The sequence below is a fragment of the Cynoglossus semilaevis genome, chromosome 3 (genome assembly GCF_000523025.1).
Source record: "Cynoglossus semilaevis isolate Cse_v1.0 chromosome 3, Cse_v1.0, whole genome shotgun sequence".
Lineage (NCBI taxonomy): Eukaryota > Metazoa > Chordata > Actinopteri > Pleuronectiformes > Cynoglossidae > Cynoglossus > Cynoglossus semilaevis.
In genome coordinates this window covers 9744652-9771771 of record NC_024309.1, presented here as the reverse complement: position 1 = coordinate 9771771, position 27120 = coordinate 9744652, and the positions used below count along the sequence as shown (strand labels likewise).

General features: G+C 39.5%; 3 protein-coding genes and 1 long non-coding RNA gene across 8 annotated transcripts in view; all 4 read left to right on the top strand.

Moving 5' to 3' along the window:
- The first annotated feature begins 98 nt into the window (after positions 1–98).
- Positions 99–8193, top strand: acot9.1 (acyl-CoA thioesterase 9, tandem duplicate 1). Of its 2 annotated transcripts, XM_008307852.3 has the most exons (17): positions 99–257; positions 2062–2153; positions 2951–2977; positions 4113–4158; positions 4412–4582; positions 4690–4727; positions 4812–4895; positions 5040–5143; positions 5272–5345; positions 5561–5628; positions 5728–5839; positions 5962–6052; positions 6944–7029; positions 7108–7195; positions 7337–7487; positions 7602–8073; positions 8118–8193. In XM_008307852.3, the coding sequence occupies exons 1-16, from the start codon at positions 244–246 to the stop codon at positions 7655–7657; spliced, it is 1302 nt and encodes a 433-aa protein (XP_008306074.1). In that variant the 5' UTR covers positions 99–243; the 3' UTR covers positions 7658–8073; positions 8118–8193. The 2 variants fall into 2 exon arrangements, with proteins under 2 accessions (XP_008306074.1, XP_008306075.1); XM_008307853.3 differs by lacking the exon at positions 2951–2977.
- A 385-nt stretch (positions 8194–8578) lies between these two features.
- Positions 8579–13932, top strand: pdha1b (pyruvate dehydrogenase E1 subunit alpha 1b). 4 transcript variants are annotated; one of them, XM_008307845.3, is made up of 13 exons: positions 8579–8782; positions 8962–9018; positions 9946–10137; positions 10547–10612; positions 10692–10865; positions 11064–11190; positions 11318–11409; positions 11481–11573; positions 11735–11890; positions 12230–12301; positions 12430–12497; positions 12640–12748; positions 12957–13932. In XM_008307845.3, exons 1-13 carry the CDS (start codon positions 8723–8725, stop codon positions 13119–13121), a joined length of 1431 nt encoding a protein of 476 aa, XP_008306067.1. In that variant the 5' UTR covers positions 8579–8722; the 3' UTR covers positions 13122–13932. The 4 variants fall into 4 exon arrangements, with proteins under 4 accessions (XP_008306067.1, XP_008306068.1, XP_008306071.1 ...); XM_008307846.3 differs by having other exon boundaries at positions 8580–8782; positions 8998–9018; positions 12957–13121; XM_008307849.3 differs by lacking the exon at positions 9946–10137 and having other exon boundaries at positions 8580–8782; positions 8998–9018; positions 12957–13121.
- A 313-nt stretch (positions 13933–14245) lies between these two features.
- Positions 14246–27120, top strand: part of rps6ka3b (ribosomal protein S6 kinase, polypeptide 3b) — a 26488-nt gene continuing 13613 nt past the window's right edge. The window contains exons 1-2 of the mRNA XM_008307844.3: positions 14246–14884; positions 17582–17632. Coding sequence (XP_008306066.1) covers positions 14828–14884; positions 17582–17632 — 108 coding nt within the window. The 5' untranslated portion in view covers positions 14246–14827. The remainder of the gene's footprint in view (positions 14885–17581; positions 17633–27120) is intronic.
- On the top strand, positions 22994–27040 carry LOC112486827 (uncharacterized). Its single transcript, XR_003049360.1, has 2 exons — positions 22994–23568; positions 23607–27040. It is a non-coding gene; the product is annotated as an uncharacterized LOC112486827 (long non-coding RNA).

Genomic DNA, 27120 nt, shown 5'->3' with positions numbered 1-27120 from the left:
GACAAGCACTGAGCAGATTTTTTTTATTTTATTTTATTTTATACCGTCATTACGTATTTCCGAGGACGCGTCATCAACATATGGGCGTGGTTTGCCGAAGCCGGAAGTCTGCTGTCAGTGTTGTCTTTAAGAGGAAGTTCGTCGCTCACACTCTCACTGTCTTTCTCAATCTTTTCCTCTCTTTCCTCTGTTTACACTCTCCCCTGCATCTCCTCTGGCTCTTGAAACACCTGGGATTTCACCATGCTATCTTCAAGGTCAGTGAAAACATAATGGCCTTGAAAATAATTATTTTAAAATCACGGCTATCGGCAGCCAGTCTTAACCATGCTAAATTACTGCTAATTTACCTGTAGCTTTGCCACTTGGCATTTGTAACCTCATTATGCTTAAATGACATTTATCTACGTGAAGCAAGGAAGGCAGCCTGATATAGAAGACAGGGTGGAGCACTTGTAGGTGTGGGCAGAGGAAAAGTTGGTTGCACGTTTGTATGACTCACACGCTCTTATTTGTGTAGGAATTCAATGCCTGTCATGAGTCAGTGATGCCCTGAACGCATACAGTAGTAGGCTGGAATTTCTTCAAAATTAATCCAAAGAATTATACAAAAACGACATTAGTATGTAAATAGATAATAGGAGAAGTGAGCCTTTTGGTTGTAGTATTGCAACTCACATTGACATGTCATATTATTTCCTGAATAATATGTTACAAGACCCTTCAAGAAGTGCTCATACAATAAAGATAAGGAGGAGTAAGATCAGCCCAAATAGAGGAGACTTGATTATTGTTAAAAATATTTTTTGTAAAAATGTTCTGGTGACAAGAATACTAAACTGTAATGCAGATGAAACCATACGTTTTTCAGCATCAACAGAAAACTCATTTATAGTAAACCTTGCTTATGCAATGATAGTTAGCAGTTACTCTCAGGCCAAACTTCAGTATTACATATTGAGACAGTGTTATATGTGATATTAAATTTAAAAAAAGATTGCAGCTAATATGTTTTTATGAGAAGCAAGCACTTTTACAACTATTATTAGTAAGTCAAATTAAGTTAAGTTTTATTTTCTGCGGTAGTTTTTATTAGGGGTTGAAATCCTGTCCAAATATCAGTCAAAGTTTTACAGAAAGGATTATGTTACTGTGTCATTGCTCAGTAAAACACTGGAGGATTGTGACGCAGAGCAATGACAGTTCTGCGTCACACAGAGTCAGAGCAGGTTCAGCTGCTCAGGCCGTACCTTCACCAGTGTACCAGGTCAGGGTCGACCTCCATGTAGGCATAATCTTTTAGTCTACAGACTAAAAATGACAATGTGTAATCCAGTTAATCCTCTCATTAGCTTTTAATTATTTTCCCATTACAAGCAGCATAAAATTAGTCAGAATAGCTGGTAACACAGGTTACAGGTTATGACAAATAATTAACTTCCATTTTTACATTTACCCTACAGCTACAGCATACAAAACATCTGACTTTCTGTGTGCTTTAGTACGGTAATCACAATTCAAATAAATAAGCAGACTTAAAATCGAGGCTTAAATTTCAAACAGGGCAACTTGTCAGTTCGCATATATTTATAGCAAAGTTCACCAAGTATCAGGTTCAGATCTGATTGAATATTTGAACATGTGTGTCATCATTTCACTAATACTCAGTGAATACATATCTTGCCTTGCCTGCCTCTGGCCAGCCTCACCAAACGCAGTATTGTAAGTTGGTCTACGGCTGACCAACCGCCTGACCACAATTTCCCAGTGGATCGTGAGAGACTGATTAATATTGTTTAGAACAACTGCTTTACTGTAAAGCAAACCACAGAAACATTCTACAAAACCACTGCTGAGACGCACAGTAATGACTGAAATTCACCAAATCTATGAAGCTAAATTAAGACAATTTTTCTGGAGATTTTTCCACATTAATAATTCCATCATTTAGATTATTCCCAAATAACCACATATTAATTAGGAGTAGTTGTGATATAATTCACAGTTAGTTCTGATTAATCAGATTAAAGACAGCCATATTATTTTTGTTTCCCCTCACAGGTTTCTGTTGCTACGGTCAGCTGCTGCTTCATCTTTGACCACCAGGTGTCTTTGCTCAGCAAATCAGGGCAAAGCACCTGACATGAAGGAAGGTATGAAGAAATTGTTTCTTCTTTCTTTACTATTTATGAAATAACAAAACTTAGATACAAAAATAACAATACATCATGTTTCATAAAAGCAGAATAAAGAAACATGATGTGAAATGTGTCTAACGTATCTACTTTGCCGTTCTGTTTAGGTTTCCTCAACTGTGACACATTGTTTTCAGGATTGTTTAAAAGTTTTTTGCTTTGTTTTTTATACCACTGTTATGCAGTACAGGAGCTGAACACGTACTCACAGAAAACCAACTGGTAGTACTATTTATATTTACATACCTAATGGCTAAATTCAGCACCATCTTTAGTTAATAATGATACATAATAATAATATGGCCCCTTATATGTCTCCCAACGGGGGAAACGTACGGTGTAAGTCTTGAAAATGACACAGGCTGCCACAGGGATATGTGGTTCCTCTGGGAATTGAATCCAGGACTTTCTGCCTGGTAAAATTCAATTAAGCAGCTATTCAGATATTCAACCTCACAAGGATGCATGAGCTACTTGTCTGTGCTCCGACTTTGGTGTGGAAGAATCCTCCTTATAAGAACACCTTCAAACGGTGTTATCACACACTTGTGAGCAATGGTGAGCTGTTTGTTATGTAACTGTAAATAAGACCAGGTCTCTGACGATAATGTTTTTTTAAGCTCCACCCTTTCTATAAATGTAAAATATTCCTAATTCCTAATACTGTATATTTGTATTAAATTAACCATTTCCTGTTCTCACATGATCAGTTATGTATCCCTGATGTATTTTTAATCACCTTTGTCTCTTTGCAGGAAATCCACTTTTACATGTGTCAAATGGTGTGTGTTGGTAAATTCAGAAAAACCTTAAACTCCACATTACTGTCTGTCTGTCTGCCTGTCTGTCTGTCTGTCTGTTCACCTGTCCTTCTTTTGTCTCTCATCACCTTCTCTGTGGTGGCCTGATCTGTTGTCACCATGTCTGGATAACAGGGTCTCCATCACTGCCTCCTCCGACATGTTTCAGCTCTACATTATACATTCAAACAGATGCTGTCTTCCCTTAGTTTATGTCATTTACTGAATACACAGTTTAATCTTTTCGGATCAGAATTGTAAGAATTTTGTAAGAATGTCTTATAAGAATTTTGTTCCTAGAAAAGACACCTACAGGTGATGACATTCATTTCAAATTCCAGCAAACCTTCAGTGCTGTACTGTAAGGGCCAACAGTCTGGTCCTGGCAACAGCGTTTTACATCCTTTATTGAAGCACCAAAGGACCTAACCACTAGATTCTGGTCTTTGTAAATACAACATAAGATCATTCAAATGAATGAAGGTTTCCATTTAAAGACATTAAAGTGTAGCAGACGTGTGAGATGGTAGTATCCTTGGACTAAGAGGTGGAAAAACTGACACTGCTTCGAACATTCGTTGCTCTCCCAAAATGTTGAAATTTCTATATCAATTGAAGACACGTCAGCTTTCATATGGTTTATGGTTGATCAACTAACTGACCATGTCTTCTGTCTCTTTTAACTGCAGCTTTCTCCGTGCCATTGTCCTGACATTGATTTGTTTCAGTAGTCACACAGGCAGCCGCTGGAACTCTTCCTTCTGCTCCACAGCAGCACTAAATCCCTCTCTGCAGCATTCACTGGTGGCATGTGTCACTTTAGCTTTTCTTCTCTTTCAGTGCCACAGCTTTAATGTTTTGTCACAGCTGCTTTGACACAGAAGTTCCTCCTATCTCTTCTCCCTTTTAGTCTTGCTGTCATTTTATATCATCTCACAGCGTTGATTCTGATGCATACGGCTTTGGTTTTAGTAGATGTTCAATGTCTGCATCTATTTAGCCTAGTCTTTAGTGACGTTACAGCAGCATTGCATGATCTAACAGAGATGATATAAAAAACAGTCTCTGACAGCAACACTGTGGCATAGCAGAACTGACTGGTTCTATTGTTTTTTAGTGAGGAACAGGCTCAGAGAAATCGTAGGAGCTTCCACGAACTGGAGGTTTGTAAACATCTAAGCTTTATACATTGACATGTCAAAGTTTTACAAAGAAGTCTGGGGAATAATTTGATGCTTTGCTCAAAGACTACATGGTCAACAGTGTCTGTAGGCAGAGCACTGAACCTCAAAACAAAAATTTGCTAAATTTAAATAAATTAACAAAAAGTAGCAAAAAATATATTCTGATAACGTTAACTGAGGAATCGCTACAAAGTGTCAGACGAAATGCAATAACTCAACATTCTCTGTGCAGCGACCACAAACACGCCATGGCAGATCGAGCGTCGCTGTCCTCCATGTTGGTCACATCTCAGCAGGATCTTCCAGCCAGATCTATGAAGCACAGTTTCCTGGAGGTCCATCTGCCTCTGGGCTCTGAGCCTGAGCTGCGAGAGAAGTACCTGACCTTCCACAACTCTGTCAGGTGGGACACACAACTAAATGAAGACCCAGGGCATCAACTCTGCTCACCCGACAAACATACAGTACATACGTCACAGTGGACTGACCTGGACTTCTGTGTTTTTGCAGGTTTGGCAGAATCCTGGAGGACTTGGACAGTTTAGCAGGTCACATGTTCTTCTCCACAATGAGTTTTGTACCAAAGTCAGCAAATTAAACTAAAACAGTTTTCTGACCACATCTGTCCACAGTCCTCATCTCTTACTCCCACACCTACAACCCAGAACTAAAGAGGTCTCCCCTGTCCATTGTCACAGCCCTGGTGGACAAAATTGGTAAAAGTCTCCAACATTAAAGTCAGGTCACTATAGAATATTGTTGGACCTGTTTAGTTGTTAAAAATTGAATATGGTTTTCCTCATTTTGGGTAGGACACCCACTGATACCATGTTGTATATGTTGATATTTGTGATTCTCAGACATGAGGCAGCATGCCATCTATCCTGACTGTGACATCAAGTTCACTGGTCATGTGACCTGGGTAGGAAAAACCTCTATAGAGGCCAAGATGCACATGTCACAGGTTTGTTGGGACCACTCCTATATTTGTCTGTAAACACTGTTTAGTTTTGCAGGCATAATCAGTGAAATGGATATGTTCACATTTACATTTTTTTAATTCTGTTTTTAATTCTTTTGAATCTTTTGCAGTACCATGATGGAGCTTATGCCCCGATTCTGGATGCTACATTTGTCATGGTGGCTCGAGACCCAGAGAACAAGAGGTGAGAAGAACGTCAGCAGCTTCTCAGCAGAAGCTCAACATTCCCACACCAGTTTAAGAGCTGAAATACCATATCTATTGTGTGACCTCAAAGTGCAAATTAAGAATATCTGTCCCTGATTTAAAGAAATCTTCATGTTGAGGATTTTGGAAGCTTGTTGTTTTTCTACTTTCAGCAAAAATAAACCGATGTGCTTTTCCTCTGATCTGTTCTAGAGCGGCTTTTGTAAACCCACTAAAGCCTGATGGACCAGAGGAGGAGGAAATATTCAAGGAAGGGGAAGGTACCACATGTTTCTGTCATCTTTATCACACCCATCCAAGTGAGAACAGAAGGTTTGAGCTAATCTTCTCTTTCCCCTTAATTGTATTTTTTCCCCCAGCAAATAAATCCCGTCGTGTTGAGTTGAGCACTGCATCCCTGCTGAAAGTTGCTCCTACAGATGACGAGAGGAAGATCGTCCATGGTCTGTTTCTCAACACCCTGGACACAAAGTACGACACAGATCAAAATTGGTTTAATATACTCAACAACAATTAAGGATTCTTGTCGCTTGTCAAGGGCAAATGTGACCATATTGTGTTGGTTTAGGGTTTTTTTTGTGCCTCCTCCATAGAACTGTCAGTTTCCGGAGCAGAATTCTGCCTCCAAACTCAATCTGGATGGAGGATGCCAAACTTAAAGGACTGGAGATCTGCCACCCTCAGGTGAGCTGAAAAATAAAGACTAAGGACTGAACAGTTATTGAGATAAATTTGTTTAATTTATAAATTGTTAAACTTCAATCTTTGTGATTGATGTTTGTTCTTCATCCCCTGTAATGATTAAATATATATGTTCATATATATTTAATTAACAGTCTGTGGTTCATATATATATGTATATATATATTTAATTAACAGTCTATGGTTCAATGGGTATGAAGGTGCCGTCCACCTCCCACATAGCAGTTCAGAGAACAGTTCAGTTCCTTTAACATAGTTACTGGTTCCCCAAAGTCTTAACTTGATGGAGTGGAAACTACAGTTTAAAAACTAACAGTAAAAGTTAATTTACAGTTCTCTCTAGCTTGCTGGTTCGGGAGTGCTGCTTCGCTCAGTGTTCCCTTCCCCTTAATTGAGGTACAGGCAGAACTTAATTTTTTTCTTGTTTTGTTAAGGCCCACTATCATCTTCAGGATTGCAGTTTTTCTTTATACGTTTTTTTTTTATCCTTGTTCTGTCGGGGTCTTCCGAATCTTTCTGCTGTCATCCAGACTTTGAGAATCCTTGTTTGGAGATTTTCTGGTTGCATGTTGGGTCTTGAAGGTTCTATATCTTTGAGGCCCTTTTTTTCCACCTGGATTTTGGATGTTTTGGGGAGAAAGCATTGATGATTTCTGATTTCTAGTTGCTTCTCACAGAAAATAGGCACTGACTGAATTTTAGGGGTTTACAAAGAGGAGGTAGGTAGAGGCCTTTTGTCCAATGCCATGCCTTTTTTTGAAAGCTGTCTGGAAAAGGGGCAGGTGTAAAAACATCTATAAATTGTGAACCATATTGACAATTTTGTAGATTTTACAAACATATCTTTTTATCTGTGTCTTTTGAATTGAGCAGCAGAGGAACATCTTCAACAGGATATTTGGAGGTTTTCTCATGAGAAAAGCCTACGAGCTTGGCTGGGCCAACGCCTGCTCATTTGGGTAAGAAATACAGACCAGGTATGTTCTGACATGTTGTGCTCCTACTATAAACTGAGCCTGTCTACTGTTATCCTGCAGGGGATGTCGACCAAATCTGGTTGCTGTTGATGATATCTTGTTCCAGAAACCCGTGGAAATTGGCTCCCTGTTGCTGCTGTCGTCACAGGTCAGTGTGTGTGTCATCAACAATCACACCAAAACAACAGTGCATTACTGACGATCCAATAAACTGTTTAAATGGCATTAAGGTCATGGGGCTAAAATTCAACTACACTCTCAGTGTATTAATTATGTGTTTGTGTGTCAGGTGTGTTACACACAGGAGAACTACATCCAGGTGAGAGTTCACAGCGAGGTCTTTGACCCCCTGACCCGCCAACACAACACCACCAACGTATTCCACTTCACCTTCATCTCGGATCGTGACGTCCCAAACATTGTGCCACAGACATATGGAGGTAAACACACACACAAACATAGATACGATAATTATAAATTGTAAAGGGTTTTCTTATTCTATTCTCATTTCCATACCTAATACATACTAAAACATGTGTATTAATTTGTCTCAGAGTCCATGTTGTTCCTGGATGGAAAAAGACACTTCAACCAAACCGTGGGTCTCTGAGTTCCCTGATGAAAGACATCTTACTGAAAATGACCCTCTGCCCATTCAGTTTTCAAAAGTGACATCCACACATTTTTATCCAGTTAGTTACAATGCTCACTTACATTGTACCAACACTACAGCTGTAGTTTTGTTGTTTTCTTTTCAAACATGTTTTTTTTTTTTTACAGTTTTTAGCTGTTACAATTACAATATTACTGATGTTTTTCACACCAGCACCACTGTTTACTGAAAAGAAAGCTGAAGTTAAACCTTCTGTATCATGTCACATTTCTTTATGAATTATTTTACCTTTTTTACCCTATATATACAGGTTGTATTGTTGCTTAGTGAATGAAATATGCATTTTGCTCACTTTTATATATTAAATATGGAGCTTTATCTTTTAATGTTTCAGACTGCTGATGAAAGGAAAGGTGCCATCATGCTTTTTTGCCTTATATGAATTACTCATGGAAAGGTGCCATCATGCTTTTTTGCCTCATGTTACTCATGAATTGCACTTAATAAAGGTTTATTTATCTTGATTCCACAAATCTTTGTGTCTTGTGTTTTCTAAAGTACATTTTTTAGGATATAATTTTATTACATTTATCACTGCAGCCGAATTTCTTTTCGAATTATAATGGGAAAATGACAATAACACTAAATGTACAGTCGTACACATAAGCATTTGTTTGCTGTTCAATACCGCCTTTATTGCTAATGTGTGTGCGTATGTTGTGCTTTTACAGTAGACATCAACGGCACTTTTAAAAAGAAAAATGCAGAGATATAACAACAAAAAGATACTAAAATTTGAAGTAACAGGTTCTATGTTAGCCCAACTCGTTGATTTTCCTTTTTTAATGTGACTTTAATACAGTACATCTACCCTAAACTCTAAACATTGGAATTCAAAGCAAATTAAAGCTTGCGGAACGATTGTTAGCCTTAGCCATCAACGTAACCCGGGCTCATTTTGAAGACGGACGCAACAATCATTTAACCGCTATCATCTGCAGTTCGTCTTTGAGTGAATATCTACAGTAATTGTGTCTGGTGTGACCATTCATTCTTCGTAAAATGACAAGCGTGTGGCGCTTCGTCTCTAACGCACTATGTCGCATCACTGGACGGAAAGTGGTGAGTTTTCTAAGCAAAATTCTGAACAGAAGGCGATTTTCTGTCTGATGCTAATATAGTTAAAATGTTCCGGGGCTGCCATGACCTTGTGGACGTTTAATGTTAACACGGAGTTGGCTGCTTTTACTAAGACCCACTACTCTATTTGCTTTTTGTTTTTATTGCCTTGTTCTAAATAGTTTCCTATTTTTGTCATGCTTTCGTCGGAACCACAGGCAGCTCCGACGGTGTCTGAGGTAAGTACCATAGTTTAAGCTTATCACGCTGCTCATGTTTGTATATAATAATATAATGTCTCTCAATGGCGATTCCAAACATGCTTTTATTTGATTAAAAAATAGGTCAATTTTCATCTGCTGTAAAAAAAAAAAAAAAGAGAGAGAACAAGTAAGGCAGCATATATCACGTTAAGGAAACTATTCTGGTTAGATAAAGAGGTCAATAGGGTGCGAAGCAGTAGTAACCCAGTCTGTTTCTCTACTAAACTAAATGTTCTACATTCTTAAAACCACATAACAACGCCACGTTCTTAATTAACTGCAGTTGAAAATGAGCCCTGTGATTTTGAGGGCGTGGTTGTTGTCTTTAGGGAAAATAAGTACACATTGAGGCAACGGTGTTTTTGTAATAGAAAAAATAGACAATATAAAAACAATAGACACTATTCCTATTATCAGAACTTATGATATATTTGTGTGTTCAATGGTGTAGCTGTTAGCATATCTGCCTGGGAAGCAGAGAGCAGGGGTTCGATCCCCAGAGGAACCACATGCTTGTTAATCCTCCTCTTGTAAGTCGCGGTGTAAATAAATTAAAAAGTGGTGGTCTGAGTGTGTGTGCAGCAGGGTGTCAGTCGACCGTACGCTGCAGCCGCCCCCACATGGACCTATACTATAACAGGAGTTGATCCTGGCAGTTACAGGTGTGAGCATTCATCCAGTTGACTGATGTTCATGTATGATACTGCAGACAGAACAACTAAAATCAAAAGTGTTTTTTAAAATCAATATCTAATCAGTAATTTAATAATTTTAAAGTTTGATTGTCTTCATTTACAGACCCAGTTCTTTATTTACCTCATTTTTTCCACATCTTGGTTCAATAGGGCTTAATTTGCTACTTTGTGTGCTATGCTCTGATTGGTCGGCTCCTGTGTTCCTCAGCTGCTGGTTGACCTGTCAGAGTTTATCAGACTAACCTCACCGGCAGTACCTGACCCCGCGGAGACATGGCTTCAGTCCCATAAACAACCACCACCTTCATCAACACCACCATCACTAGCGCCACCTGTCTGTACTGATGAAGCCAGTGCTGGGTTAGTTAGTTCAATGACTGAGTCACAGCTAGAAAATCCAGTAAGAATCCAGACAGCATGACTGTGTTTTTTTTCTGACTGGGTCTTGGTTCATTGTTTCCTCTGAGGAAAATGATTCACTAACTAAAGAAATGAGCTAGGGATTAAACACTGGGCGAGTTCTCCTTTTACACTTACTGTATATTTATTTTACAAACTAACAGTAGAACCACCTTTGTTATATTTACTTTAACATGTTAAAATATTTGAACTTGTATATGGACTTTTTATTTCTCTCTCTCTGTTACTGTATTAAGTTCTCAACTTCTACACAAACATCATCTCCTTGTTTACTTCACTGCTTGCTTGCTGTGAATGTGATGATAACCTTCACACCGTCTGTCTAACCTAGAGTTATGCAATATTTTATGTATATTTAAAAATGCATACTTTGTTTTTTGTAACACCAGGGTTCTACGGTTGTTGTCTCGAACTCCTTGAACGAGTTCACGACCAGGGCATCATTTGACATCAAGGTAGGTTGGTAATCTGGTATAAGTAGTAAAAACATAAACCATAAAAAAAAAATCTCAAAACAACGTTTTTGTTGAATAGAAATGTGACCTGCATGGTCTGGAGGCGGGGCCTCCTCTAAAGACGGAGCTGAGTCGTGACGAGGGTCTGCGTTTTTATAGAACCATGCAGGTAATGCGACGCATGGAGCTGAAAGCAGATCAGCTGTACAAGCAGAAGATCATCAGAGGCTTCTGTCACCTGTATGATGGACAGGTGAGGCACAGTAGGAAGAAAAAAATACCTGTTACTAAATAGGTTATTTTAGGCAAAAATGTTTACAATTAACCTCTAAAGTACAAAGATGTGACATGGTGAACATGTGAACTCATCCAAATTTCAAATATTAAAACTGCAGTACTTTTGAAAGAATTATCAAGGACTTGAGCATCTGTTAATCACCTTCCCTCACAGGAAGCATGTGCCGCGGGTGTGGAAGCAGCCATCGACCCCTCTGATCACCTGATCACAGCGTACCGTGCACATGGATACACCTACACAAGGGGTGTGTCCGTCAGAGAGATTTTGGCCGAACTCACAGGTGAGGATAGAAATGGTTGGAGCTACATTGAAATCTTCAGAAGAAAATGTGTTTTGAATGCTTAGTTTCTGTTTAACATCAGTTTGTGATCACTGGCTGAAAAGTTTTAACACAGTTATTTTTACAGGACGCAGAGGGGGCGTGGCCAAAGGCAAAGGCGGTTCGATGCACATGTATGCCCCGAATTTCTATGGAGGAAATGGAATTGTGGGAGCTCAGGTGATTAAGAGGCAAATACATCAATTTAGTTAGTGGGGAAAAGGATTTTAAATAACTCCATGTTGGTGCAGGTTCCTCTGGGAGCAGGGATTGCTCTGGCGTGTAAATATCAAGGCAACAATCAGATCTGTGTCACACTTTATGGAGATGGAGCAGCCAATCAGGTGAGACCACCACACTTTATATATTATCCACCAAGAGTTTGTTCTTAACCCACTTACTCTCCAGCACCTGGGTCAACAGAGAAAACCTTTAATTTTGTTTTTAGGACACATGAGTCACTGGTCTATTGCTGCCTCCTAATTGTCCCCCTAAATATAATCAGGGTCAGATATTTGAGGCCTTCAACATGGCAGCCTTGTGGAAGCTTCCGTGTCTTTTCATCTGTGAGAACAACAAATATGGGATGGGGACATCAGTGGAACGAGCGTCCGCCAGCACTGATTACTACAAGAGAGGACACTTCATGCCAGGAATCAGAGTGAGACTCCAACCCATTACTGTCTGATTGAAAATGTGACTCTGTGGTGGTCTAAGGGAGTGTGCAGCAGTGTGTCAGTCGACCGTACGCTGCAGCCGCCCCCACATGGACCTATACTATAACAGGAGTTGATCCTGGCAGTTGCAGGTGTGAGCATTCATCCAGTTGACTGATGTTCATGTATGATACTGCACACAGAACAAAAGTAGAGATGATGGTCATTTTCCAAAACAGGGAAAAATACTATTTACTCATTTAATCATGTCAGTAATATTCATTTAAGACGGACTGGCTTCACTCTGTCATGGTCCTTGTTCATGACACATTTGTTTTTAACAGGTGGATGGGATGGATGTTCTGTGTGTCAGAGAAGCCACCAAGTTTGCAGCAGACCACTGCAGGACTGGAAAGGTAAAGCCCAGAATGTCCAGCCTGAATTAATACCATGTGGGCCACATGACTACTGAAGTTCATTTGGTTTTGACATACTGTAATACATGTTTGACAAGTTGTCAGAATAATGTTATGTCATGTTTCAGGGACCCATTATCATGGAGCTGCAGACCTACCGTTACCATGGTCACAGTATGAGTGACCCAGGGGTCAGGTGAGTTACATTTAAATTAGGTTTTACACTGAAACACTACCCTTAGTTAATATACAGAGGTTTGTTTCTGTAGAATAAATCTTAACAAAAGATCACTTAACCATAGTAGGCTTTTTAAGTCCAATGATCATGTGACCTCCAGCTACCGCACTCGTGAGGAGATCCAAGAAGTCCGCAGTAAAAATGACCCCATCTCTCTGCTGAAGGAGCGCATGCTGAGCAGCAACATGGCATCAGTTGAGGAGTTTAAGGTGGGTTTCTGCAAATCTTGCCTTCCATTAAACACCTTACACACAGTTTAAACACTGCCAGTGTGTCTGTGGTGCCCTCTCAGAGCATCTAGTTTAGATTAACTTGAACTTTCATAATCCTGCACTGAGGAGATTGTTAAAGAAGTTTGTCTGGTATTTGTCTTAATTACTGGCCTAAATTTGATGATCGTTCCTTTTCACTCTACAGGAAATAGATATTGAAATACGGAAGGAAGTGGAAGATGCAACTCAGTTTGCTACATCAGACTCGGAGCCACCACTGGAGGAGCTGTGCAACCACATCTTCTCCAACAACCCACCACTACAGGTGCGCGGGACGCACCCTTGGGCCAAACTGAAATCCAGTAGCTGAACCCAAGACGGTCGTCTGAAGTTTAAATCAAACTGCCTTTGAAATTTAAAACTCTGTGAGCTCTGTCACAGGAGTTGATTGTTAGAAATCCTCAGTTGTACAGTAGAAATGCTCTTTTCTTAGACGTGACATGGGTTTTTATATCAGAGTTCAAAAGTTCGAAATGCTGCAAAGGAGTTTCTGGGACAGTCCTGTGCAAAACTGAGGGTTGGGATGTGGTAGGAAGGGCCTCAGAGGAAATGGGTTTAAGCCATGAAGGGTGACCTACTGATCTTCTGACCTTCAATGGTTGAAGTTCAATTTTGTTCTGAACAAGGCCTTTCTGTCACTGCAGCGGAAACTTTCAGAAACATTCAGCACCTCCATGTTTGCACTTTTGACCTCAGCATTCCCCACCTCTGTGAGGATTCATATAGCTTTCTGTTTTTAATTATGTATTTACAGTTTTGAAAGTTTATTCTGTAGATTGTTTTGACCACTGAGTTGCAAGATTTAATGTGTTTGATTTAAATTATTTATTTTTATAAGGTAAAGTCTGTGATCTGGACACTGAATGGTGTTCCTGTTTATCTTGACTTTGGTTTTATAACAGTTTTTGTTGCTATTATGTTACAATAATATATATATAATATATATATTATGTTACAATTAATATTACATGTACAGATATTGTGCTTGCTTGTGTATGAGTGTGCATGTGATTGAGCTAAAGTAGTGTGATGTATAACAATATATAATATATGTCGGTCTTTCTCCTTAACATGTACATCGTTGTGTGTTGAACACAATGCGTTAAATTATCAGAACAAAAATGGAAAATAAATATTTATTGAAATATAATTTCATATTTTATTTTGTTGTTCTCTTAGTCTACCAGTAGGTGTCCCTAAATAACTTGCTTTTCAGATTCTTAGAACTTGCGTATTTAGATTCGAATACATAAGACCCAAAACTGTGTTTGTTGAAATTGTTTGTCTGGACTGACTAATTAACTTTGAGATAAGATAGCTTTCTCTTGGGTTTTAAATTGAACAATACAGATTGACCGTAAGAATTGATTGGGTTTTTTTTCAATTGAAATGAGTCCAAACCTTTCTTTCACGACTTGGATTTATTTATTTATAACACTTGGAAAACTGCGACATATTCATAGTGATCTATATACACACCATGTGTCATTTAAGGTTAAAACCGCAACCACAGCACAGTGTAATATATCATTAGTTCACTACAGTTTGCTAACATCACCTAAGAACTACGCCTCCTAGTGTGACGCCATTGTGACGCGGCAGCAGTGCGAGACAGGTAAGCCGACACCGGCCGCCATATTGGGAAAGAGCGGAAACGAGAGAGAGAGAGGGGGAAGAGCGAGAGACCCAAGAGTTGTGTGCTGAGTCAATCACCCCTCTTTTCTTCCTCCTCCTCTTCTTCGTTTTCCCTATTCTCGCCACTCTTTTCCATGGTCGTCTCTCTGGAGGAAGAGGCGGTCTGAGCGCCACTACGGATCCGGAACCAGAGCGTCTCGTTCGGCTCGGTGTGTTCGGCTTCTCCTAGCTGTCAGACACGGAAATACCAGAGCGTTCTTTTTTGAACAGTGGTAGAAGAAAAGGAAATAGTTTGAAGTCCAAGTGTCCGCGGCAGCAGAAAAGAGAGAAGTCAAAGAAGAGAAAGAAAAGTGAAGGAGGGAGGAGAAAAGGGAGGTGAATATGCCTCTGGCTCAGTTGGCAGATCCCTGGCAGAAGATGCCGCTGGGAGGTACAGAGGTGAGGCTTCTACATATTTTTAAAATCATTTTTGAAGTTACTTCGAGAAAGAAACTTCACCGCGGCGAAATAAAGACAGTATAATCGACAATATCTGAAAATGTTTCTTTAAAAAAAAATTGATGTGAATATCAGTCAAAGTGTCGTAGAAACCATTGTAAACACTGTAGTAAATCACTACAACACACAAACAGGGGCCCTATTAATGACATTTAAATAAACAATTTTAATGATCATTTACAACTGTATGATGGTGTTTATGAGCAGCAACACTGCCTTTAGTCCGGGTTTTGTATTTTCTTCTGTTTTCTTTGTGATAAAAAAGTGACCATATGTAACTTGAAACTGTCTTTAGTGTATTTTTTTACACACGTTGATATATATAGTACTATAGTACTTCCTCACAGTCTGTAATAGAAAGTGAACATTGGGAAGTTGATGAGAGTATCTGTGGTGCAGGTATTTGTCTGTTTACACACACACAAAAAAATCAGAATAAAATGTAGAACCCGTATGCAACAGTTGCAATTGGATAATATCTCAAAATTTATAATTTTCATGCAAGATATGGATTGTATATCTAGGTCTATATGTAGAGCTGTCAATTAATATTTTTAAAAAGATAATCAATTGACACCAAGAGGTGAAATATAGCTAGAAATAGTTTCAGCTCAGCTGTAAGTCATTTCTTTATTTCTACTTGTCATTTAGATCTTGATAAGGGTCAGTAGGCGGAGAGAAAGGTGTTGAGGAAGACCTCACTTCTTTTTTTTTGTGTATCCACTTCCTGTACAAGGCTTAGCAACCCTGCATGGAGAAGTGGCTGCAGTGTTTGTGTCAGATTGTGTGTGTTAAAGTTGAGTCATGTCAGGCCTCTCTCACTCTCAGCGCAGCGGCAGCAGTGTAATACCGACCCTATAACAAGTTCGTACCTGCCTGCCTTGTTTTCCAACTTAGCACCCTAACACTTTACCTCAACTAAAGAGCAGTGCAGTGCTCTGGTCTGGTCTGAGAGCCCAACCTTTGACCCCTGTGTTACACCTGTGAGTCTATCGACATAAGTACGAGGGTATAGAAGTAGGATAAACAATATCCAAGGTTGAAATGACAGGATATAATAACAATATTAATAATAATATAACAAGAATGAATTCATTTCAACTAAAGTACTGAGGATTCAATTTTAAATGTATGAGTGACTTGGACTGAAAACCACATGCCTTCATTTACTTATTGTGACTCACAATTGAAACGTTTGTGAAAATCTCCTAGGGCTTAGTCTATCCATATGTAAACGCTTGAATTACTGAGAATGTTGTATAGAAATAAGGCCTAAACATTTGCTTTTTCTGTTAGAGACACAGGTGTGAAGTTTTCCGCAGAAACCAGATTAGTGGATTGTTTCCATAGGGAAGAATTAAACTGAAACAAGTCAGTTACAGGTAGAGACAGATGTTCCCATTGATGGTGATTCAGTCTGAAGACACTCCAACCATGCAGTCTGACCAGACCTTGTCTGAAAATCTCATACCGTGATGAGATCTCAGCCTGAGGGCGTCAGGTTTCTGAGAAGATTATCAGATTATTTTATTCTCTCTCCTTTATGCTGGGATATCCATAGAAAGCCTGGCGGTGATATCGGTTGTTGTCACACTCTTCTACCTGTCTGAACGTGTCCCCGGAGTGATCGCTTTCTAACTTCATACCAGTGTTTAAGGCAGAAAATCCACATTCCTCCTCCTGTGCATGCATTTATCCAACCACACTCTGACAAAAGACCTCACTCATTGAGGGCTTCTGCTTTTTCACCAACAGTTTCCCTCTTTGTGTTCAAGTTTTTTGAAGTGCGGATGTATGAAGTAGTAACCTATTACCGACACTGTTCTGGCCGCGTGTGCCTTCGATCCTGTTAACCTGTGTGGGAGTTTGACAATAGCGTTCAGTGAAAAGGTTTCAGACACTTAACAAAAGGCTCACGTAGTAAAAGCTACACCTGCTTTTGGTGTGCAATATCTGTGGAACGTCAACAGCCTTTCTAAAAGGAAACCACTAATCTGCTACACTGAAGTCCATAGAGAAAACATTGTGAAAATGCAAATACAAAAATGCAGATTCATCAACAGAAAAGTTGCTTCATCATTTTTAGGAAAAACTTTGCTTTAGTCCTTTTTTTATTGACACATATTGCACTAATAAGATTTTTGGTTCCCTTGGCTGATGAGTCACCAGAGTTTGGCTACTCTGGTTATTCCCAAACCTTTTACCTCATCTCTTTTTCCATGTTTTTCTGTTATCGTTTTTCTATTGCGAAATGTGCCTTGATTTCTGCTCTGCAGGGCGGCTGATAATAATAAATAATATGACCATTTATTCAGTGAGTCAAAATGAAAGCCGCCCCCTCACTGAGCTGCTCGCCTCACCCCTGAATCTTCCGTCAAATAAAAGCAAACATGTCGGCGGATCCATTCTTTGGTGTGACAGAAATAATAAAACAATCTAGTTTCAATGGTTCGGTGCTTTGAGGGCTTTGTAAATAATTTAAAGAGAATCAAACAAACACAGGAATTTATTTTGATTTAAAAACCCCAAAACCCTTTCTCTGTGTACTGATAAGAGATTTTATCTTTATCCTCTAAACGGTCAGACAGGCAGCAGCAGCTCTGATGAATGAATATTCTTCTCTGTGTGTGTTTACAGGATGGCCATCATGACACTGAGGACTCAGTGGGTGACGATGACTCGGCCCCCGTAAGTTTGTCTTCTGCTCACAGTTTTCACCTTCTCCAGATCCATATTCCATTCTCCATCAGCATCTAAAGGAATTCTTTAATAATTTAGCAGTTGAACCGTTTCTGTTCACTGTACTGACGTCACCAGTCTGTGTGTGCGTGACATCATGTAGCTCTGAGTTTAAATGTTATTGACAGACCAGCAACTTTACGCTTGTTGGCCTCTGACCTGTGTGTGACCTTGTGTGTGTGTGTTCATCTCATAATTTGTCATTGTCTGGAAAATCACATTTCATCATAGCCATTCAAAAATTTAACTGCATTGAGTCAAGTTTTTTTTGGCTAAACTGTTGATGTCTGAAAGTCAACATGGCAGCAGGTGTTAGCTGCAGGTGTTAGCTTTGTTGATGCATATTTAACTTAAGTTAAGTTACCTAATTTTACCATGTTCCACTATTTAATGTTTATTATTTATTTGCAAGCGTTTTGGTCTATTGTTAAATAACAAAATTCTTTAGCACAATGACATTATTTCTGCACTGACATTAAGCAAATCTGTAAAAAACAAAACAAAAAACAACATAAAACTTAGTCAGACCTGAGGCTTGCGCTAAGAGCTATCATTGTGTTAATTATTAGCTTACTTTTAGCTGTATATTTTCTAAAAGTGAGCGTGTGATGTCAAGCAAATCAGAGTTCAGCTCTTATTGACTAACCAGTAGTTTTTCCACTCATTTGGAGTTGTGTGAGACCTTGTGTGTGTGCAAGAGTGTGTGTAAGAGTGTGCGTTAGACTAGACCAACATTTTGTCCTCTTTGAAAAATCTGACGCCTCCTCCTGCAGTATAATGTCTGCTCTGAAAGTAAAGCTCTTTATTAAAAACCATGAGTCATCTTCAGGCACAACAATACCCCCCCCCCCTCCTTTTCTCTCCCCGTCTCCCCTCACTCCCTTCCCTCTGATCCCTCTCTTCCAGTGCTCATCATGTATTTAACAGGGAGTTATTTTCTGCCTTAGGTGTTGTTGTTGTTTACTCAGAGGTAACGTGGAGAGTTTTATGTGTGCTGTTTTGTGCATGTGTGTGATGTCGGGGAACATGATGTAATGCAGACTTTATTGGCTCTAACTATTGATTATTTTATTACTGCTCTGATCCGTCTCATCTGTGGAATGTCTTTCATTAGTAACGACACCTAAAACCTGTGTACAGCAGTCATAATGCAGTAGTACTATTACTACTACTTCCAAAAGAAGGTGTTCCTAAAACAAGGGACAACCTGATCCAGTACTGAGCATTGGTTTGGTTCTAAAAATGCTATAAGGGTGTGTGTGTGTGTTGGCAAGATTCTGGCGATACGATACGTATTACGATATGCGATGTACTGCGTAAACTGCAATACTATAGGCACGACTGCATATTGAGTTTTTCTTGAGCAATTTAATTGTAGGAAAACTGTTAAGACAGTAAACACACAATGCTGTTCTATGGTTACCATCAGGTTACTAAAATTGGAACAGAGGGATCTACATTTGGAATCGCTAGGAAAAAAACCAATGGCATCAATATTTGCATGTTAATTGTGAACAAAAAGAAAATCGATACAACTCTGTAGAATATTGATTCACTACCTTTTCAACGAAACATCGCGATATACATTTGCGTATTGATATTTACTCACACCCCTGTTCAAAAGTACATTAGCTGTTCTTATTACTCCATTAAATTAACTCTTTAAAACGACATTGACAAGTTCGGAATTAAAATATGCAGTGTGTAAGAAAATCAGAGCAGTGTAAAAAAGCTTCACTGTGCCTTTGATCTTGCTTTGTACAGTGTGTGTGTGTGTGTGTGTGTGTGTGTGTGTGTGTGTCAGCAGCAGGCAGGGCAGCTGCTGTTGCATGCATTGATTTTTAAATGCAGAGGAGATGGCTTTATAGATCCACTGTCTGAGAAGAGCTGAGCACACTCATTACCTCACTCTCCAGAGTCTGCAGCGCAGACGTGCACACATGCTCGTGCACACACACACACACGCATCCACAAAGAAACAGACACACACTTACGCGCCCAAAGGTACAGACTGTGAAATTAGATCCAACGACAGGAAAACGTGAGGACAAATCGGTTGTCAAGGTGTTAATGAGTGATTCCACTGTTCTGTTAAATGTTCTCTCTGTGTGTGTGTGTGTGTGTGTGTGTGTGTGACCGCCTGTGTGTGCTTTTGAAAGTGTTTTAGCTGTATCCAAGAAACCATTTGTGTCTTTGCTATACATCGTCTCTATTTTACATATTATGAAAATCAAAAGTTTTTTTTCTTTTTTTTTGTTTTATATTGTATATATAATAGCGTTTAACAGGCCTTTGCATTTATCCCTTGCACACTTTATCTGCCTGAAGTTGACACAGACCAAAACAACACACTTGATAGAAATCATTAAGCCTTTATGTCTGCCAACTAGGAAGGAATCTTTGAGTCACCTTCATGAAATCTTAAAGGATACTCTCCTTTCTTTTACATTATCCACCTTCTTTTAGTGTTTATGTTACTGCCATGTAATACTTCTTATCAGTAAATCAGCCGTTTGAAGGTGTTTTTTTTTAACGTCGTCACTTTTACACTTACACTTACTTTTTTTAACGTCGTCACTTTTACACTTTTTTTGTTCAAATAAATTTCTTTTTGCAAATCAAAACAAAAAAATTCTTATGACCTTTCTGTGTGTCCAGGCTCAGTCTTTGGACCAAGATGATGTGTGACTGTAGCATTCATTATTTTAGTCAGGAACACACATGCACAAACACACATACGCCCCCGGTGAGACAGTAAATGGTTTCCAGACAGTGTGAGGAACGTCCCCACTCTCTGAGGGACCAACTAACATCTGCTGCCATCTGCTGTGTATGTGTCTGTGTGTGTGTGTGTGTGTCTGTGCACCTCCAAGTGCACGTGTGTCTGACAGACACCATATCATGTTATGGGTCCAGGATGAGGTCACTTGTTCTCTGTGAGACAGACGAACAGTGTCCACCTCTCTGTAGACAGAGGAACAGCAGGACTGATGTCGTCCGTACTGTACTCTCCACCAGGATTTTAGGAAATGCTTTCATCAAAATATTTTTTTTTCTGAAAATATATATTTTTGTGTGGATATCATAAATAAATTTTTTTAGCTCGCTGGCACAAAGTGAACACCGGAGGCAGCAGTAGACCAGTACCTTATTTTGTTCTGAGCTAAAATGAATTCCTTTTCAAAGGATTTACAGATAAGAAAAAAAAAATGTTTTCTGCACGTGAGGTTTCTCTTATATAATAATGTCAATATATACTGTGCACTGATATTTTTTACCAGTGATGAAAATGGATGTAGATATAAGGTCAAATTATAGTATGTCTGGAAATAAACATTATTTAAACTGATCAAGCAGATATTTTTTTCCATTAGTCAACTTTTTATAGTTGTGAAAAAATATCTGCTTGTAGATTTTTGCCTGGCCTGTCTGACATCAAATGTTAGACACCAAAAAGCCAAAGGAAGTCTCGGTCTAGATAAGCGTCCTCTCAGGAAGTCTGAAATCTGATTTTTGTCTCGAGAGACTCATTTGTAGTCACACAACTACAGCCGATAAGCTCCAGGCTTTTATCTGTTTATGGCAGCAGATAAATGCATTGTTGTCGCAGAAGACGTTACTGCGCCACACTACGGCAGAATAGTTCCTGTGCTTCAGTAGGCCTAACCTTCAAGAAGGCTCAGAAACACAGTCTGGCAGGCCGACGTCTTCACCTTTGATTTAAAAATGACTTCTTCCTTTGTTGCATTTAGAGTCTATACTCTGGTCCTGTCTACCATAGGCCTACGTGAAGTAATGTACAGTCAGTAGTACCTGCACAAGAATGTACACACAGAGTACATTTTCTATTTTCAGCCTCATTTGTACCAATGAAGTATTCAACAGTTTCCAAGAAAAAAAGATCTAAAATTAATTGAGTTCCCTTTTTATAGAATTGTCGTTTCCAAGCTTGTGAGCGCATGTACATGTGCGTGTGTGTGTGTATGTGTGTGTATGTGTGTGTCTTCCCGGCAGATGGTGTTTAATCCTCACTTTAACCATCTGGACTGACTTTCTCTGGCTTCTTTAAAGGCCCACACACTCATTCAGAGCACATTTATTCAGCATTTTCAGAGGTGTGTGTTCTTGTGTTTGTGTGTGTGTGTGTCCATTCAAACAACAGGGCACACTAACATCTTGTCCTTATTTTGTAAACAGTTTTTTTTCTGTCTCCTCATTTATCTTTGTTTATACACACACACCACAGACTGCATGTAATAGTTTTCAAAAGGTCCTGCAGATGGCGCTGTAAGGGTGGCCAAACCTTGAATCTGTTCTTTACCCACAAGTGGATAAAACCTTTTATTGAATAAAAAAAACAACAAAGAATCCAACAGTGTTTATTCAAGCATGATTTTTACAGCACAAGTTTTTGGTTAATTGAATAACGATTGATTGATTGATTGATTAGCTAGGCTGAAATTTGGTTAGGATTATGGTTAGCCTTCTGATAACGTGGGGGGAATTGGAGAGGGGACACACACACACACACACTGTGTGTGTGTTCATGGGCTTTGGCTTCTTCTAAAATGGAAAACTCTAATTCACTTACACTGATGTGAGTGGATACTGATGGGTACAGAGAGAAGAGAAAATATTGACTTGTAGGAAGAGGAAGCGGTGTGTGTGTGTGTGTGTGTGTGTGTGTGTGTGAGTGAGAGAGAGAGATCGTGAGAAAACAGAAAATCCAACTTGTGCTCAGTTTATTTTCTGTCCAGATCAGTCAGCGTATTCCCTTGTTGTAATGGGTGGAGTCAATGAGCGTGTGTGTGAGTGCATTGTGGGTAATGTCATTGTGATATCATGCTGATGTTGTAATCTGTGCAACCTGGTGCTGGCTTTCCTGAACCAACTGGGAGGCGACCAATCACAGACAAACAACACATACACACACACATACATATATATCCATTGAGATCAATGTGTTTGATGATTGATCTGCAGACAGAAAACATGGATTTATAAAAAAAAAAAGTTTAATCATCCGTCTTCTTCTGTAAAGGAACGGCAGGAAGTCAGATTAAAGTCTTAAAAACCAGCATCTTCACATTATATTTCTTTATGAGTTTGGTGGTTATGACTTATCTGTGGTTGTGATGACGATGCAGCAGAAAGGAATAGAGACATACTCTTATTATCCTTCTGTCTCTGTCAAAAGTCATTGTGACCGCCGCAGGAATTTGACACAGAGACTTGAAACCCACATCTTGTTTCATGTCTTTCCGCTTCTTTCTTCTCATTTTCTTCTCCACCTCCAGCTCTTAGTCTCTCTGTCTGCAAAGAATGCAACGTCAAACCTCCCTGCGTGTTCCTCATCTAACAGTCACTATTTTGATCACTCATTTATTACCAAACTTCTTCTGCACGTTTCTAACATATAATAGAGATAGTCTGTGTTTAGAAAGGCAACATTTTTTTAAAGGATTTTAGGAAAGAAGCAGGATTGTTATGATATCATATTTAATTGTCTTTGTGGGCGTGTATATATATATGTGTGTGTGTGTGACAGATGTGTGTCTTCCTGTGCAGATGTTGTTTCCAAGGAAACAATGACAGGACATGCTTTAATTGTCGCTGTCAAGTCCTGGAGGGTTTTCCTGTGTCTGTTACATATACAGTAACTTGTGCGACTTTCTGGGACTTGAACTTCTGGTCCAAAAGGTTTTGGACCAGTGTCGACGTGATCGTGTAGACGGACAGAGAATAGGAAGGCTGTTCTCAGCAGGGATGGAGGTGCAAGTAATGAAGAGGCTCATTTGTTCTGATCACAGAGGCTTAACGGACAACAGATGATGAGCTTTGATTTCTTCTTAATTGGGAGAGAGAGAGAGAAGCAGCCAAGCGAGGTAGAGAATGAACACAATGACACAACGAGCCAAGCGAGGTAGAGAATGAACACAACAATGCACACAGTGGCTTTACTGTCTAGCTGAATACACTGTAGGAATAATCTGCACGGTGACAAAAGTTTTTCTAAAAGTTTTTTCTTTAAATATGTATATATATATATATATATACATTTAAGTATTATTTATATATATATATTATTTAATTATTAAATAATTAATTGCAAAATGAAATGACATTTATTTAATTTACCACATGGTCCTTTATGCTGAATGTGCAGTATACTGTATGAGGTCTGATCATGTATGAAGGAGGCACACTTCCTGCTCCAGATACCATCTGCTGCCCATGTGACCCTGATGTTTTCTCATCCTGAAAACAGAGAAGTTTAAAATGCTGTTCTCACCAGCTCCTGAATTAATGATGATGATCTCTGCTCCTGCTCATTTTCTTCTTCCTCCTCCTCCTCCTCCTCCTCCTCATCTATACTTGATGCCCTCTGTCTGACTCTTGGTTCAATGTCTCTCCAGTCCCGTCCTCACTGACTTTGCCGCTTCATCCTCATCCCTTTTCTCTGTCAGTCTCATGTCTTTCATTTCTGTCGTCACACAAAACTATATAAAAATGTGATGACAGTACAGAAAATACAGTGTGTTAATAAAAATGTCAAAGTAGTACATCACAAAATGCAAAAAAAAATCATTTACGGTTCATAAAAAGTGACAATGTAAAAGAGTTATTTTCTTCTTCCTGATTTTCCTTTTTTATAATTATTTCAAATCTGTATCTTCACATTCTTAAAATGGCATTCCCATTCCTGTAATTGAAACTATTTCCAGTTTGTGTTTATGTTCTCTTGTCTTTGTCAAATAAATTCCTTGTCCTTTGTCCTTGAATTGTTTCCTGCCTTTGTCGTATTCACCCCCGTCTTTTTCTCTATGTACACAGATTATTCCCTTTCTTATCATTTCGATTATTATACTTTGTCATTTTCTTCCTATTATGTTTTTGTGAATTATTGATGGGGAGTGGGGTCAAAGTTCACCTCTCTCTCACTTTTCTTTGATGTTTGCCTCCTGCAGATTTCCTCTGTGCATGACACCCTGGCTCACTGTAGGTGGTGCTGTTACCCCGTGCTGTCTGCTCTGTGTGTGTGTGTGTGCTTGTATGTAAGCGTTGTTCTGTGTGCAAACAGAAGGTTTAACATAATTTGATTAAAAACAGCTGATTGCTGAAGAGAATGATCAATAATAGCTGACTGATTGATGTTTGCGTGTGCGTGCGTGAATATTTGCGCGCTTGTGTGTGATACATGATCCTCAGACAAGGCCGCAGGAAATGCACTTTATGTCTCTAACCTGACAAATCCCAAAGGGTTAGGGTTAGCGCTTCCCCGTCTCTCTCTCTATTGCTTTCTCTCTCTCTCTCTCTCTCTCTTTGTGTGTGCTAATTTGATTGCGTAACAGGCTTAAGGCCAGGACAGATTGTCGGGAATGGAATCCCACCCTCTCAGTCCATGACGCCAGCTGACACACACACACACATAAACACATCCACTGATGGTAAAACAATGTGAACTGGACTTAAAAACAGGAAGTCCACCTGCATGTGTTGGTTGATGTAATAATTGATTACAGCAGGGGCTGGAACCCTTGAAAGAGCTTGATTTGTTTTCAATAAAGTCTTTAAATCATTTTATTGCTTAACCGTTAATCAGAAGAATCACTAATTAGACATGAAAAATAAAAACAAGAAGTGAAAGTGAAAAAAGAGAAAACGCTGCACTGCTGTCCTGCTAATTAAAGGCTCACTTTTGTACCTGAAACTAGAACCCGGACCTGAAAGTCCGTCTGTCAGAGACGTTGACAGAGTACAGCATCAGCAAAGGCCACAACAGGTGGAGCTCAACCAGTAAATGTCACGCATACTGCTGCTGCAGCACTAAAGCATTGTGTACATTGTGTACATTGTGTTTTTGTGTGGTGGTGGTGTCAGACAGGTGGGGGATTTTGATTAGTGGGTGGAGGCACTTAAATAAAAACAAAAAACTTAGTGTTTGAAGGTTCCTAGTTTCAGTGTCAGTCCAGGACCAGGAGCACGGGTCACAGTTTACAAAAATTGTCCACAATCTCTGAATGTAAAATATTTGTAGTCGACTTTTTTTGTATTATTTGTCTCATTTCTGCTGCCAGATGCCTGGAGACTAGAACTAGAAGTTTTGTTAAGGCCATGTGAAGGTTTGTTGCACGGTGGATTCACTTTGTGCCTGATGAAAAACTCTCTTGTTCAGCTGTTGCTGGAACAGAGGGAAAGTAACAGCAGGTAGATGTGTATGTGTTTCACACCTATGTGAGTTTGTTATTAGTCCAAATGATGAAATTGTTAATATGGAATAATGTCAGAAATATACCCAGTATAACAGTTTAAGTCTTGCATCACGACATTGGCTTCTAGAGCCCATTTAACCAGGCTAACACCGTTGTCTTTAGCTATTTTAATTGGTCCATATTCCCAGCCAATCTGTTTAAAAAAAACACAGGATGATGAAGATCATGTTTGGGAGTGATCAGGCTTCTGTTTAAGGCAGGCAGCATTTTGGCTGTCTGACTGGATACTGGTTTAAGACCTGTGTTGCCATAGCTGCTGGTTAGTTGTGTAGTGAGTTTGTGGGGATTTCCTGGTGCCGTGAGTCCATGGTCAGGGAGGTATGTCAGCATGGAGTATATGGGGATCTCCACAACACCTGATGGAAACACTGGGTGGAAGGTTACTGTTTAGTCTTAGTGTGTGTGTGTGTGTGTGTGTGTGAGGGGAGGGTGTTTCCATCTTAATTTGGGCCCCCACCCACCTCCTTTCAGTATCCCCCTCACACTGACTCACTGTCCTTCAGCTCCTATCACACCCTGCCTCCTCTTCAGTCGTTCTCTTTCACTTCATCATGACACACTGCACGGTAAAGCCTAAACCACCGGCGTGCCTTCGCCCAGTTTTGGGTCTCATCAGAACTTTAAGGTGTCGCTTAAAGTCTCTTCGACGACTCCTGCTGCCGGACCGTCACTGTCCCCAGCATCAACCGGCCCAAACATTTGGTGGCGTCTGCTGGGATCAACCAGAACTTAACAGAGTAAACGTCCTCACCTGTTCTGGTCCAGGAGAACTCAGTATGGCAGTGAGTAGTCAGGCTTCTGTTAGAGCTCATGTCGATCCAGAAGTGTTCACCTTGTGACTGACTGCTGGTCAGTAAATCTGCTGTTGACTAACCCATCCCTCTCAGTAAACATTGTTTTAATCAGATTTAATGTGTCATGCAAAAAAAGGGCAACGTTTGTTTCATTGTTCTTAAACAAATCAATCATTTGAGTATTTAGTTCATGACCAGGTCTGTTTTTTTTAGCCTCATATATCTTGCAGTAATTTAAATTTAGACCTGTTTAAGTTGATATGAAATGCCAAAAATTAGGAAAAATGTTTTTTTTAAAAACCCCACTGACCTTATGCGTGTTGCTGAGTTTGTTTGTGTGTGTGTCTGTGTGTGTGTGTGTGTGTGTGTG